Source organism: Tupaia chinensis, unplaced genomic scaffold (genome assembly GCF_000334495.1).
Source record: "Tupaia chinensis unplaced genomic scaffold, TupChi_1.0 Scaffold000180_1, whole genome shotgun sequence".
NCBI lineage: Eukaryota > Metazoa > Chordata > Mammalia > Scandentia > Tupaiidae > Tupaia > Tupaia belangeri.
In genome coordinates this window covers 1,646,421-1,663,035 of record NW_006159655.1, presented here as the reverse complement: position 1 = coordinate 1,663,035, position 16,615 = coordinate 1,646,421, and the positions used below count along the sequence as shown (strand labels likewise).

At 38.3% G+C, this 16,615-nt stretch overlaps 1 protein-coding gene across 2 annotated transcripts; it reads right to left on the bottom strand.

Moving 5' to 3' along the window:
* Positions 1 to 4,974: 4,974 nt before the first annotated feature.
* LOC102470799 (myosin regulatory light polypeptide 9) lies at positions 4,975 to 16,143 on the bottom strand. Of its 2 annotated transcripts, none has more exons than XM_006146487.3 (4): positions 12,069 to 12,199; positions 10,689 to 10,887; positions 10,089 to 10,250; positions 4,975 to 5,457 (listed from the first exon to the last, which is right to left on the bottom strand). In XM_006146487.3, exons 1-4 carry the CDS (start codon positions 12,069 to 12,071, stop codon positions 5,285 to 5,287), a joined length of 537 nt encoding a protein of 178 aa, XP_006146549.1. In that variant the 5' UTR covers positions 12,072 to 12,199; the 3' UTR covers positions 4,975 to 5,284. The 2 variants fall into 2 exon arrangements, with proteins under 2 accessions (XP_006146549.1, XP_006146550.1); XM_006146488.3 differs by lacking the exon at positions 12,069 to 12,199 and adding an exon at positions 15,988 to 16,143 and having other exon boundaries at positions 5,217 to 5,457.
* Between the last annotated feature and the right edge of the window lie 472 nt (positions 16,144 to 16,615).

Here is a 16,615-nt window from a genome sequence, read left to right as displayed (position 1 = left end):
GGGAGTCCAGCAACATAGCCATTATGCCAACTGCTGGTCCCGAAGAGTTTTTAAAAAATATTTATTTTATTTAAATTTATTTACTTATTTAGTTTAATTATTTAAATTTATTTACTTATTTAGTTTAATTTGAACAGACTGAGACAGAGCGAGAATGAAAGAAAAAGTGGGAAAGCAAGCCGCCAGGTCCAGGACTCAAACTGCAGTCAGCCATGTGTGAGTCCAGTGCCCTTAACCACCATGCCACCTGCCAGCCCCAGTTTCTAGAAGAGTTCTGTCCAATACAAGTCACTAAACACACAAGACTATGTAGACTTAATTCAATTTAAATTCAGGCTGCACATTTTAAATGCTCAATAGCTGATGTAGCTAGTGTTCTACAGCACAGAGTGCATTTCTATCATCATGAAAGGTCCACTGGACAGCACTGTTCTAAAGAAATCACTCTAAGGTATAGTGTTCTCTCTAGATTCAAGTGAAAAACTCATTAATAAAAAGTTGGCTATCTAAATATCTAGCACTTGGAAAATAATTAATTATGACATATCCATATCAAAGATAATTATGGTTATTAAGAATGGTTGAGTTGCCAACAGGTAGCAAGATGTTTAAGGCAGTGGACTCCCACATGACTGACCATGGTTCAAGTCATGGATTTGGAGGCTGACTTTCACACACACACAGAGTCTCTGGTGAGCATGTGAACCCTATAGCAAATTAAAAAATAGTAATAGGGGCCAGCAGATGGCGCAGCAGTTACATTGCTAGACTCCCACATGGCCAACTACAGTTTAAGTCCCAGACCAAGTGGCATGAAACTCACACTGGGCACATGAGTGTGCGTACCCATGATCCTGGGAGGATAACAGAGAAGGAGGGGTTGTGGTGTGGCCATCCCTGTTGGGGGCTGATATCTCACTTCCCCCCGTCTGTCTCTGTCTCTCTAGTGAGCATGCATGCCCTAAGGCAAAACCTCTAAAGTAAGTAAATAAATAAAAAAAATAAAGATGGTAAATAAAATTAAATAATTCCTTAAATAGTAATACACTCAAAACTCTGAACAAAATAAAACGATAATAGTGACTATGCCAAAACATGAAAAATGATGTAAGAAATGATAAACTAAAAATCAAGGGGCCAGACGGTGATACAGCAGTAAATGTGACTCTGAGGTATTCCTAAATAGAAATGTTCTAGATTCAGGTATAGAGACTTCCCCAGGTATGCCAGGCATGGGCTTGCCCATAATCCAGGGCTGGTAAGGGGTGGATCGTGGCATCAAGACCCTGTGGAGGGGGCTATCTCTGTCTCTCTTGCCCATGGAAGAAATAAAAGCTGTAAATTCATTACAACTCTAAAATGTATATGGATAAATGCTGGAGCAAAGTCATGACTCCTGGTATTTGAGCAGGCAAAGAAAATCCAGAATAAAAGGACATAGGTACTTGGAAGTTGGACTATCAAGCAGAAATGGGATAAGCAACACTGGGTAAACTGCATGTTTCTTTAACATGTGATGAACTCCAGCAATCTCTGAGGACAGAAAAGATAAAAAAAAAACTTTCAGGGAAACCACAAAATTGTACACTTAAGGAGGACTTAAGGAGACACATGACACACGTAAGTCTGGAATATTGGATCTGCTCAAGACATCTAGAGTAAACTATCTGAGAGCTGGCCCAGTGGTATGGTAGTTAAGTCCTATGCATAGGGAGTGAGATACCATATGGAAAACCATAGTTTGAATCAGGCTCTTGTGGCTTGAAAAGTAACCCAAGTGTGGGTACATGTGTGCCCCAAATCCTGACAGAATGAAAAACTGGAGGGAAAAAGATTGTGGTATAGGCCATGTCCCACTAGAGGTGAAGGGACACTTTCTCTTACAAGAACCCTTTAGCAATTAAGAAAAAAAAAATATTACTTTAGCATCTACTAGATACTAGGCAAACGGATAGCATTTCTATGCAGTCTTATTAAATCTTCATAATGACCCTTTATAACATAAAGAAATTCTAGTTTGAAATAATTTACTATCAGTTAACTATGAACCTTTCTCCTATTCTAACCCCCTTTTTTTTTTTTTTTTGAGCGGTTTTTGCTACAGGGCGCGTGTGCTTGCCAGACAGACAGAAAGCGAGCAATCACTCTCCGGGGGATGGCCACGCCACAATCCCTTCTTCTCCATTCTCCTCTCGGGATCCTGGACACATATTTACACACGCCCGACATGAGTTTTATGCCAGTGGGTCCGGGGCTCGAACCGCAGTTGACTACAAAGGAGTCCAGTAACATAGCCATTACGCTAACTGCTGGTCTCTTCTTACCCTTTTAACTTAAATCTCCAACTACCATTAAAGTCATACCTTCACCTACCAGTCTGGGAGAAGTACCCATCTTTATTTTTCTAAGGATAATCCCTACATGGGATTTAGGTTCTATCCCTTCCTATGCTCCTGGACAAGATTAATTTATTTCACTGTTTTCTTCTAGTCTGTCTTCTTTCCTGTTATCTAAAAATAGGCTCGAGTCTCTAAAGACATGCCCTTTGACCCTGACTTCCCTTCAGGCATCCCTTCACTAGGCCACTGATAAACAGGACACACATAACTATTATTTGGATGCTTACTGTGTGCCTGAACACTTAGCTTTTTTGCTTCTAATTTTCACAACAAACTTGGAGGGCACCATCCTGTTTTATAGATCAGGAAAATGACACAAGTGGACACGAAGCTAGTCCAAAGCCATGCTGCTCTTAAACACAAACATGCTGCTTTATATATTAACGGTAAACTCTGATTACGAACCTGGAGTATTACTTCCATTTTATAACTGAATAAATAGGTCAAGAGAGATTAACCTAAGCTTATAAAGCTATAATATAGCAAAAATGGCATGTAAGTGTACATCCAAACATAGGCACTATCCATTATCCTGTGTTGCACTAAGGTTCTGCACCATAAACAGCTCTAACAAAGGTGACCAATGGCTTGCCAAATCTAGTGGCCTCATTTATACTTGAAATTTACTTGGTTTCCCTAACACTGTTTCTTAACATCTATTTACCTCTCTTAAGCTTTTTTCTTTTTTTTTTTTTTAATCACCGTCCATCTACTCTTTTAAGCCCAGGTGTTAACACCTCTTGCTTTCTTCTCATACTTTGCAGAAAATGGTTCCCTATTCTTTTCAGAATTTGCTTTGGTCTATTTATCATAGTTAGGCCTTCCTTTTTTTCACAGTAGCATTGAACTCCTCTTCTTAGTATCAGTTTCCTTGATTAAGTAAAATTTGAGCCTTAGAGTCCAAATGACAACACTATCATAAACAAGTTAAGGATAAGGATGCTACCCCTACTGGACTAGTTATATTAGAACTTTTGAAATGGTTTGTTTCAAGTATGACTTTCATCAGGGAAACTTTTTAGAGACTGTTTTTTTGGCCAAATCTACTGTTGGAGTAAATGTTTTTGGCTTTTCAACAGCAATCACCTTTGCTTAAGCAGAGCCTAGTCACTAAGCAGAAAATGTTATTACTAAATTAAGAGACTTACTTCATTCAGAATAGACCATCCACTTATTCCTAATGAAGACTAGTTCTCTGAGCAGTTATCCGAAATGGAAATGGGATACCACAAGGGATCATTTTAACAGTACTTTTTTACTTCTGTAGTGGAACACTATTCTTCACTGCTGACGACGCAGTGGTAATCCTTTTTTTCAGTTAAAATGGAAATTTAGTTCAACAAAGATGATTTTAGCACTTGATAGTCATAGCCTAGAAAAATATTTTGCTTCAACCACTGAATGAAATTCAGGAGTATATGAAAAACAAAAAATTAAGACAGGTTCTAAGATTCCATGAGGGAAGAAGGGATTAGTTAAGGGTCTCCCTACTCCACATTCTATATAGCTGAACTTAACCAGGTTAAAAGAACTATTGGGTTGTTGGAAGTCATGGTGTTTTTTTCTGTTTTCCTATGCAAAATACATCATTACTTTTCCAACAACCCAATAACTCACTTATTTTAAATGCAAAGGCCTGCTGCTCAGAAGGCATTCAGTGATTTTTTTTTTTTTTAAATTGAATGAGGTAATAGTTTTGTCTATGGAGTTTTGTTTATAGTAGCATAAACTTAGTTATTAGAGTAATTGTCAGTTATTCATCTTCCTAGACTGCTTGTCAACTCTTTTCAACTTTCCCCCCACTGTTTCAAATCTTTTTAAACTACCCAATCTTTGCAAGTAAGATTTTTGAAGCCCAAAGACAACTAAACTATCTACCACTCCCTGATTAACTTCGAAACAGTCCTGCATTTCTGTAAATAGCAGAGGTTATTTTTAGGCTAAAAAGGGTGACCTCACTTTCCCAGGCATGTAGCTTCAGCTGTTTTGATTGTGGGAAGGTCAGGAATGTTCAAAATTTATACACGAACTTGTGGTGAATCTCTGCATAAACAAATATGGTCGTTCAACAGGAATTGTGAAAACTACGAGAAAAACTACATACAGTAAAAAAATATTGTATTGTATTTCCAGCCTATCTTTTTGGGATAAGCAGTCCACAGAACCTCTGGAGTTTTACAAATAGGACATATTAAAATTACATTCAGTGGCCTGGTCTAATTTTAAAGGACATGAAGTAGCATATAAAAGCTTAAATAAAGTGGGAATATTGGCAGGTATATCAAACTGAAGGACTTAAATTTACTAAAGCTATTTTATTTGTGCAAGTTCTACAGAAGTTATTTTAAAGATTGGAAGTGCAGTAAACCTGATTAGAGCCATTAAAATTGGATTCCCTTGGGAGAGGGAGGAATGAATAGGGGTGGAGAAGGTAGATTGTTAGGAAATCTGAAGGGGTTGGGAGAAGCCTAACAACCACATCATTTTCCAGGATTTACCTCATCTACCTTTCTTTGGAAGATGCAGCTAAAACTAACAAAAGCCAATTTGGTAAATAAGACATTTAAACAATAAGTATTTTATCATAAAGTTTAATTATTGTTCAGAAAAAATTGAATGAATAACTTTTTCTGAAAAAATATATTGACTCTGTGAAGATTGCAGTTATTGAAAGGAAGGAGAGCCGGTAAGTTACCCTATTTTCTGTTCTGAAAATGACAAAAAGTCCCATTTCCAGTTTGATTATAAAGATACATGTGCCCAAAATGGCTGAGAATAAATACAACAAGAAAGGCAAAAGCTGTAAAGCTAAGGGCATGCAAGAGAAAATCTCAGAAATACCCAGAGTGGCAATAAGGAACGTTTGGCTGGAATTTGAAGTTCTCTCAGTCATCTTTGTCTTTTGCTCCATGTTTAAGGATGCGTGTGAACTCGATGTAATTGAAATTCCCCTTTTTGTCAATAGGTGCTTCTCGGTACAGCTCGTCCACCTCCTCGTCTGTAAAACGGTCCCCCATTGTGGTCAGCAGCTCCCTCAGGTAGTCCTCCTGAATGGTGCCTGGAGAATAAAGAACTGGGTATCAGAATTGGCTATAAGGACCCTCTGCACTTGACTAAAGATGCTCTCTCTGTTAAGAAATATAAACACGTGAAACATAGGGTCCCCATGTGCAGATAGCTGCCTAGAAATGTGCCCAGCTGCTGAAGAGCATCTCTCTGTTCTTTCTATCCGCCTCCACTTCAGACCATAATAGGGACTAAACCTATGACTAAACAAAAGCAATAAAGCAGGATAGGTAAGCTTAAAGAATCTAATTCTCATGGTTCCTTAAGCAGCATGAATGGTTGGTCATACCTCTTCTACAAGCGACAGTTACCTTCTGCACTAAAATCTATACATCATAAACATCAGTAAAGTGCTGTAGTGGAAGAGTCTTGAGGTCCCTCCCTTTTTAAATAAAGAATTTATTGGGACCAGTTGTTAGTGTAATGGCTATGTCGCTGGACTCCCACATAGTCAACCGCGGTTCGAGTCCTGGACCCGGTGGCTTAAACTCACGGTGTGCATGCGTGCCCAAGATCCCGAGAGGAGAAAGGAGGAGAAGGGATTGTGGCGTGGCCATCCCCCCTGGGGGATGATTTCTCGCTTTCTATCTCTCTGTCTCTCTCTGTCTGTCTGGCGAGCGCACGCGCCCTATAGCAAAAACCTCTTCCAAAAAAAAAATTCATTTAACTTTATTTCTTACTATCATTATTTTTTTAAAAATTATTTTCTTTAACTTTATTTATTTATTTATTTAAACTGAACCAGAGAGACAGAGAGAGAAAGCAAGCCACCAGGTCCGGGACTAGAACCGTGATTGGCTATGTGGGAGTCTAGCGCCCTTAAATCACCATGCCACCTGCTGGCCCCATCATTTTTTTTTTTTTTTTTTAATTTGAGAGATGGGGGAGAGAGAAAAGAAAGCGGGCCACCAGGTCCAGGACTCAAACCATGGTGGGCTATGTGGGAATCCAGCATCCTCAACCACCATGCTACCTGCTAGCCCCTAGGCCCAATTTTAACAAGCTATGTTATTTCAGGTGTTTTACTCTGATTTAGATTTTGTCTTATGTTAAATGAGATTTTTAATGTTTACAAATATAATTCATATATATATATAATAACAAATACAGGCTCAGCTTGTGTAAGAACATGGAATAAATATCTGAACATCAACTTCAACTACACTGCAAACACTGTGCTAGGTGTAGTATGGAAGTGTAGGAGTGGGTGGTTGAAACCAGGATTCTCATAAAACCTAATGCCTATAAGAATCATCTTAAGGCACAAAAGAACCAAGAGCCCAGGTGTCACTCCTGGTATATACTATCTGGCATTAGTATTTTTTTTTTTTTTGGAGAGGTTTTTGCTATAGGGCGCGTGTGCTCACCAGACAGAGAGAGACAGAGAGACAGAAAGCGAGAAATCACCTCCCAGGAGGGATGGCCACGCCGCAATCCCTTCTCCTCCATTCTCCTCTCGGGATCTTGGGCACGCACGCACACACGCCCAGCGTGAGTTTTAAGCCACCAGGTCCGGGACTCGCACTGTGGTCGACTATGTGGGAGTCCAGCAACATAGCCATTACGCTAACTGCTGGCCCCTGGCATTAGTATTTTTAAAAGGCTCCCCTAGTAGCATGCATGTGCAACTGTGATTGAGAACCACCAAAACATATACTAAAGGTAAATGATAATTCAAGCAGAGAAATTTTGAAACTCACACATTAAAAAAAATAAAAATCTGACAATTTCCTTGATGTGCAATGAAACCAATAGCTGATAACATACCTCCTATAAAACAAATTTAAAGCATAGTATCAATTCAGAAAAGAAACTGTAAGATTTGTAGGTTTTTGGTTGATTCAATCCTGGATTTAAATAAATAGGTAGTAAGTTACCCAAATTTTAGAATTTTAGCTTATAGAAAAAAAATCCGTATCACCAACCAACTCATTCGATTATTATATATTATGTATAAGGCATTAGGAGTGGGAAAGAAATTGTGACCACTGGTTGTAAGTACATAGGTAAAACAGAGTGTCAGGAAAAAGAGACACGTAAGAGAGCTGGGAGCTGGGAAGTAAAAAAGAACAGAGAGGTTTTCGTTTTTTAGAGGCTAGGAGAAATAGGCAGAGTTCTACAAAGGATGTGACCATTGAAATGCATCTGAAAAATAGGTAAGACATTTTACTCCAAAGTTTTATTCTCTTTTATTAAAAAAAGTAACACTTGTTTGTAATAAAAATTGCAAGCAATACAGAAGTATCTCCAGAGGGAAAAAAAACACTTAAGTCTCTTCTGTCCTTCCACACCACATTTCTTCCAGGAAAAGAAAGAGAGATTATAAAAGGAGACAGAAGAGTAATGGTATATAAGGAAGAAATGGTGGAGTTAAAACAGGACAATAATGCATGACGTATTTGGAAGGAAGCTAAGGAGCTGATATAATTCTTGAAGAATGGGGCTGGCAGGTGGTGTGGTGGTTAAGATGCCGGACTCTCACATGGCCAACCATGGCTCAGATCCCAGACCTGGTGGCTTGCTTTCTCAATTTCCCTTTCTTCAAGTTAACAATAACAATCACGGTGGAGTTAAAACAGGACAATAATGCATGACGTATTTGGAAGGAAGCTAAGGAGCTGATATAATTCTTGAAGAATGGGGCTGGCAGGTGGTGTGGTGGTTAAGATGCCGGACTCTCACATGGCCAACCATGGCTCAGATCCCAGACCTGGTGGCTTGCTTTCTCAATTTCCCTTTCTTCAAGTTAACAATAATAATCACAACAAATGAAATTAAATAAATAAACGATTCTTTAAAAGAAAAAAGACGAGTCGAGGGAGGCATTCTTTCTTTTGGAAAGGTTTTTGCTATAGGGTGTGTGTACTCGCCAGAAAGACAAAGAGAGACAGAGACAGAAAGCGAGAAATCACCCCCCAGGGGGTATGGCCACGCTGCAATCCCTTCTCCTCCATTCTCCTTTTGGGATGTTGGGCATGCACGCACACACGCCCAGCGTGAGTTTAAGCCACTGGGTCCACGACTCGAACTATGGTCAGCTACACAGGAGTTCAGCAACATAGCCATTACGTTAACTGCTGATCCTGAGGGAGGTATTCTTGAAAAGTAGGAATGAGGCCACACTGTGGGACCCTCAAAAGCCAGAGAGAAGAGATTGCTTACATCAGCAGGCTCTGAAAACTTTCCAGTATTTAAACTTTTCTAATTAGGGGCCAGCAGGTGGTGTGGTGGTTAGGGGCACTGGGCCCCCATATGGTCGACCATGGTTCGAATCCTGGACCTGGTGGCTTGCTTTCTCACTTTCTCTCTCTGTCTATCTCTTGCTCTGTCCCTCTCTGGTCAAATTAAAATAAAAAATAAGTGAGTAAATAAATAAAATAATTAAAAAAAAAACTAGTCTAAAAATTATGAAACTAGTCATTAATTATGAAAATAACAAAAGTGTGTGCATTATATTTGGCTATACCATTATGTTGGGAATCTCAGAAAATATTCACTTAGAAAGTTGGCTCTGTGGCCAGAAGTAATGCACTGTGAAGGGAAGCTGGATCCCATATGGGAATCACAATTCAAATGCTGGGCCTGGCCTGGCAGGCCTGAAAAACACCAGGCACATATGCAAGTGCCCAGGATCTGTTAACAACATAATGGAAGACTGGAGGAAGAAGATTGTAGAATGGCCCTGTGGAGAGTACTTGCCCCCCCTACCCCCTCGCTCTCTCTCACGTGCACACACATGTTCTAAAATGAACAAAGGAAAAAAAGAAATATTCCCTTATATGTCTTCTTTTCTACATACTTCTTCTGAAGGATCTGGTATGTTTTAGGAAAGTAAACTGTATGATGGGTTGTATGCTAAGCACTTTATGTGTATTATCTCACTTCCTCATTTAATCCTCAAAACAATCCTATCTAAGGTAGGTAATATTACTATTCATTTTATAAGTAGGGAAGCAGAGGCTTACAGAAGTTAAGTAACTTGCCACAAATTATGAATCTATTATGTACAAGAGGAATTTAAAACCAGGTAGTCTGATTCCAGACCCTAAGCTCTAATTAGGTATTAGATTTAAACAATTAAACAGATTTAAACAATTCCAGAGCCTAAACTCTGGCTAGAGATCAAATTTTAACAATTTTTAGAGCTAAAAGATACCTGGTAAACAAACACAGGCTTATATTGATACTTTGGTCAGTAACAATCAACATTTTACCCAAGATTGCTCTAGAAAATTTATTCATTGAACACATATTTACTAAGAGCCTAACCCTTCTGGAGTTAACATTCTAGTAAAGGAGTAACTAAGTTTTCCAAAAAGGTTTCAAATACTATCCCAGAGTTATAAACTACACATATTTACTAAGAGCCTAACCCTTCTGGAGTTAACATTCTAGTAAAGGAGTAACTAAGTTTTCCAACAAACTAAGGTTTCAAATACTATCCCAGAATTATAAACTACTAATATTAAAGGGTGAGACATGAACATATTGATGAAAACCTTGTCCAAAAAAAATTAGTGTGGTATAAATCTGTGGGTGTTCCATTATCTTCTTTCAAGTTTTTGTGTATTTTCGTTATCCTTACTAAAAATTAAATGACCTCAAAAGTTACCTCTGACTTACCAGTTGCTTCTTCATCAAAGCAAGCAAAAGCATTTCTGATGACATCTTCTGGATCTGTGCCATTTAGTTTCTCACCAAACATTGTAAGAAACATGGTGAAATTGATGGGGCCTGGAGCCTCATTCATCATGGCATCCAGGTACTCATCGGTTGGATTCTTCCCTAAATAAAAGACAGTTGTGAGTTTAAAATGACATTATGAAACACACCAACTATTAACCATTTAAATGTTTTGGCAAAAAGATTATTATTTACATAGTCTGCTGTTTAAATTCATGGAAGAAAAATCTATTTGAGGAAAAATGTCTTCTCGATAGGGTCTATTAAGAATTTGGAGACTATATGATGCTCCCTTAGGAAATTAGAAGGAATAACATTGTTTCATTATCAAGATCATTGTTTTTATTTTGGCCTCCAGTCCAATCCTGAGTTAGGCCCAGGAATCCCCAGGCAATCTCAGTGGAAAATAGGCTCTAGACTTCATGTGATTCTTAGTAGGTTTGTTAGACTGGCTTCACTGAGCTTTAAGACTCATGAAATAAATATGAAAGGCATTAGGGAAATTCTAGTCAACGTATTCACATTAAAACTGAGCATTACCCAGTGAGGCGAGCATATCATGCAAATCCTCCTTGTCGATGAAACCATCTCTGTTCTGATCAATCATGTTGAAGGCCTCTTTAAACTCCTGAATCTGTGACTGGTCAAACATGGCGAACACGTTGGATGTTGCGCGCTGAGGGCGCTTTTTGGTGGTCTTGGTCTTAGCCCTTTTGCTCGACATGGTGGTGGTTAAATCCTAATTAGGAAACAAAATACAAGGAAAATGAACCAACACCTAAGTCAAAATTACCTAAGTTAGAATCAAAACAATGATTTTCAAAAGTGAACTACATTAACTCCACTGATGTTCAATCTACTTAAAGAAAGATGTATCTTTATAGGATAGTAGCATCATTTGGTAAGCATCTCAATCATAACCATTACTAAAGGAAAAAAACCAGACTCGTGCTCAGAGTTCACTCACTCTTAGAGTTGTGACTTTATAAATGGTCCATCCCTAATTTCAAATTCCAAACTACAACCAGTATTAATTCAAAGCTCACAGCATATTGACAAATGACGTATTCCTAGTATTGCTCTATAGCCTAACAGTAGTTGATAACCAAATCTACTGGTTTAATAACAGGAACAACAACAAAGAAAGAAAAAAAATCTAAGATACCAGAGAAAAGCTGGCAGTTAAATGACGTATTCCTAGTATTGCTCTATAGCCTAACAGTAGTTGATAACCAAATCTACTGGTTTAATAACGGGAACAACAACAAAGAAAGAAAAAAAAATGTAAGGTACCAGAGAAAAACTGGCAGTTCTGCACTTCAGTGCTATGGGAGTATGAAGGAATACTAACTCATCTTCAACAAATCTATCTTTCTGTAGCTCTAGCCTAAACCTGCTATCCCATTCTATGGTAGACAGAAACACAAGGAAGCAGAGAAAGGAGGACTAACTGATGAGATAGGTCTTCTTCTAATCTCTATTGCCAGATATTGTCCTTCTACTTTCAACTGTTTCTTGTACTCTCACTTCTGGGGCTCAAAGTAGTTCAAGAAACATACTTGTTGAAAGACAAATGTTAAAATATTGAAAACTAAAGTAAACTTACCTACGACTAAGTTTTACAGGCATTATACTCTATTCAAACCACTTTCTTGCATTAGAGCCACACCAAATCATTTAAAGTAACTAAGACCTCTAAACAGAAATCAGAACACGAGCAATTTAATTTTAAGAAGTATCTTAAGCAGTGTAAAAATGTTTGCTCTCTAACAATATAAATTTATTCCTGCAAAATTTCAGTTAAAAAGAATGTCTAGTACCTAAAATGAAAAGCCAATTTCAACACTTAACCCTTAAAAGACCATAAAAATGTGTTTGCAGTGAAAAATCCCATAGTCATCAGATAAAATTCTACCATACCATGCTTCAGAGCTGAGGTAGAGGTGGTAGTCTGCAAAACTTCTAACCAGTAAGAGTAAGACACTGTATTGAGTTATATTCTTCCAAGCAGGTCTAAAATAGACTCTACTGATTTCACTCTCTGACCAGGATAACAATTTTAAAGCTTACGTTCTGAAAACAACATTTAGCTATGATGTGGCAAAACGCTATGCCCTTGCTCTAAAAATAAGTCTGTGGACTGCAAAGAATGAAGCACTACCTAGATCTCAGCACTCCAAAGTGACCCTCAGAATATGTTTCCACTGAGTTTAAAAAAATTATTTCTTACATTCTTTCTTTGATTGTAACACGTCACTTAGACAAAATTCAAATTACGGAAGTAATTAGAAAAGCTCCACCTCAAATTTTTTCTTTTCTAAATCTGTCTTCAGATTTTAGTAGGAAATTCCAAAATGGGTAGTCACAAATTCCAGTCTACCCATACAGCATTCTGCTGATAGGCTGGAATGTGCTTGAGAAGATGTGCTCTACATGAAAATTATAATATACACGCCTTCCAAAATTCCCAGTTTCCTTTAAAAGACTATCATTCATGACCTAAGCCATTCATAACTATGTATTTCCATTCTGTAACACCTTTGGGGGATAGTAAATTCTACTAGTATCTAAATTATGTTGTGTTGTGCTTTTCCTCTCTATTTTAAATGTTATTTTTAAAACTATACAAAAGTCATGAAATAACTACTCCTCCATCTCTTTAAATGTACTTAAGGACCTAGGATGAATGGTAGAGACCCTGTAAGTGGTATATATTTTCCAGGCCGCATCTCTTTAATGTTTTAGGCATGGCATGCCTTTACAAGCCAAAGATATGTTTAAAAATAGCCCTGTTTTGTACAACAACATTGTCTTCCCCTAATGATGCAGAAATGTCAGCTATTTTAAGAACAAAGAAACTGATGAGAATTATAGGTCAAACGGCATGAGTTTTTTTTTTTTTTTTTTAATCTATAAAATCTTGTATTACTAAATTTGTTGGGGATCCTCCATATACTTGCTTAAAAGGCTTAGGTGTATTTTGTGTGTGTATTTTTAAAATATTTAGTTTTTAAATATATAAATACAAATGTTTTTTGGAATTTTAATGTATTTCCTATTCTTTTAATCATGCATTTAAAAAAACTGAAAATACATTCTAAAACAGTTTTTAAAAGACAAAAAAACCATGTTCTTTGTTATTGTTTTGGGTTAATACTAACAATCTCACAAATAACTTTCCTTTACCTCATTCAATACTTAGTCTTATTCCTTAGTCGAATCAGTTAATTACACTAATACGCACCAAATGCCATTAGTATTGAATACTAGTTAAGAATTAAGAAACATGAGGCATGTGTACTTTCTTCAATGACCTTGAATATATTACGGGATTCAATTATAAAGAGATGAGATGATTGGTTCAACTTATGAAATGAGTAACATAGTTTTCATTCCACAGATAGGACTCTAAAGTTAAAACAATCTATAAAAATAATGAAAAGTAATTCCTAAGGCAATACTTGATTATCAAACACTGTAAAGTAGAAAATATCTTTGTGAATCTCTAAATGATTCAGGGGAGGGGAAAAGACCTTGAAAAACCCTGTGTGGTATCTTTTAGAAGTTACAAAACATCCTTAGAGTTAAGAGGCTTGGGTGTTAGTCTTAACTCAAACAAATCGAGGTAGTTAATCCTTCAAGAACATATAGTATTGGGGAAGGTACTTCACTTTTTCAGAGAAGCTGCATACTGATTTGAGTTAATCTCTCATCCAAACCCCAGAGCCTTTTGGCAATAAGTAGTACAGTTTCAGTCAGTTGTCCTACATAAAAAGGAAACTGGTTTATTTCTTCCTACCAAACTAAAAGTACGGGAGAAATAAACACTGGTAGAGGGAGTCAAGTCAGGCACAGTGCTAGGATCCCAAGGAGTATATCATTTTTAATACTGTCAGTTTCCTTTTTTGTATGATTCTAATTTGTTGTCCATTTTATTTTTTTCCCCAGAAAGTAAAGGTTCTAAGTCTTCACGCAAGAGGCCTTCCACAAATGCACAACTCTTAATAGAAGCTTCAAAAGCTAGGATAAAATCAAATTGAAACTATTTCATCCATCATTGTAAGTATTCCTGGTTTAAGATGGTATAATGGGTAAGCACATGAGATTTCTCAATTATGAGGATCCTCAGTCATAAAGTTGAGCCTTTATTATTGAAGCATTTAATGAAAGATCTTTGGTGTGAAGGGTGTCTATTGTATGAAACTTGAAAGGAAACTTGCAAAGCAGGCTTCTATAAAATACGTCTTCAGAAAGCTCATGGGAGATACATTAATATGAAAAAAACTGCACATAAAACTTCAAATCGGTTTTGCAACAAAATAAACCCATACTTTAATTCTATTTTACACAAACTTTTTGAAGTCCCATCATATTTGAGTATTTTAGATACATGAGAAATCCCAATGTAAATGAAGGGTAATCAAGAGTGGTCAAGGGCAACTAGAAGATTTTTCATAATCTGTAGAAACTACAGTTTACTAAATGGAACTAATTCATACTAATATACACATTAGACTGAATGGAACTAATTCACACTAATATACACTCTAGTCAGAATCCTAGAGTCTAGCATTTATAATGTGGTAATAAATGTAAAATAATCTACAAACTTTTTCTATGTAACTAACACTCAAGTTGATAATATTCTGGGAAATCTGATATATTCTTTAATGAAAAGTTTCCATTTTAGAAAATAATTCATAGAGTGATAGAGACTAGTATGTGGTCTCTTTTCCAAATCCAAAGCAAAACCACTGGCTCTATGATCAATGCACTTTTTTTCACCAAGCTAAGACTAAAAAAAATTTGGTGCTTATTACAATTTTTAAAAGTACATTTTCGGGCTAGTGCTAACGTTGTAACTAAACCAAGTTTTCATTTCTCAAGCAAACTTCCGGTAAGGTAAGATTACTACTCTTAAGACTGCCACACCCAAAAGTTCTTCCCACTCGACAAAGACAATTAGTTACCAGGGTTGACTGGCCAGTAAAGCTTCACTTTTGAAAATAAAATGCTTTACTGGTTGCCTCTTATCAAAGGCCTTTGAGAACAAATAAACAAATAGGACAATTACCAGTAGTATAAAATATTTGCTTTCTTCACTTTTAGATATAAACCTTTTTGCACTTAAGTTAAAATCTCAAATGATCTATGCTTCTGTAAAGACCTGATAAACGCTTTCATATACCTAATTAAGCATTTTAAAAGGAAACACTTTTCTGGCGAATTGACTTAGCCCAGTCTCCACCCAAAAAGGATATGGTACTGTATTTTGGAACTTGTCCCCTCAGGCCACTAACTAAACCCCAAGCCCTTCTACATCCAAGTATCACTTAATGAAAAAAAGTTCAAATTACAGGAGCGAATACTGAGTTGACGTTCCAAATCTGAATTGAATATGCCTAATAAACGTAGTTACAGCTGCAACAGCTGCAGATAGGGGGGCGGGGGAAGAAGACCAGGGTAAGGTTTTTGCGCAAACTCTCTTGAAACGGGCAAGTTTACTTTAGAAACCAAACATAGTCCCGAGTCAGCTCCGTAGGGCTCGGGTTTCGCGGACCCGGCAGTCGCCCAAGCTCAAGGCGCCAGCAAGCTAAGCCACATTCTGTGAGTTCTAAGTTTGGACACGAGAGCGAAGTTAGCAGCTGAGCCACTTCCGGCTGCGGCATTAGATCCCAGAGGTGGCCTTTGGACTCGGAATTAGAACTCGACTGCTACACCTGCCCAGGTGCGCTCCAGGCGCCGGCGTCCCGCGGCAGAGCGCTGCTGTCCTCCCACCAGCCCAGTGGAGATGGATCCCTGGATGGGACCCATGCGCCTCTTCGCGGGCGTAACTTACCCTGCACGGCCACGAGAATCCAAACAGTTCAGTGATCCCCTCACTGGTTATCACCACCCTTCTACCCGAGAGCCGCTAAAAATCAACACTTCCGGCCTCTGGTTAGCAAACCGGAAGGAAGCTCAGTCACCATTGACTGCCAGCGGAGTGGGCCTGACTTAATGGAAGAGGAACAGGGAGGGAAGTGGCCAGTGTAGTGAGCGGGCGCGGTCCTAAGTGCATGAGAACGAAGTATAAAGCGAAAGGCTTACAATATACAGAAATATTTAATATTCTTTGAGTCTGATTAGTGAGTTTCTGCCTTTTTTATACCTCTCGTAGTAATATTAAGCCTTCTCGCCCCCTTTGCTGTGCTCGGATGGTTGCGTCTGTCCTGTGGCTTTGCCTTTTAGCACATTCCAGGGCACGGCAAGGGGCGGGGCCCGAGAGCTCAAGTCCTTTTAGGGAAATCGCGGAGAGCGCCGCGGGGCCCACGTGACTGCCCTCGCCCCGCCCTCGGCGCCGGGCTGTAGTGCGCCTGCGTCCAAGAGCCGGTGCTGGGGGTGGGGCTGGAAGTTGTGCGCCTAGCTGGTGAGGAGACCATTGTGATAGCAGTTTAGTCTTGGTGTGCGGTTTTGTGTAGAGCGCC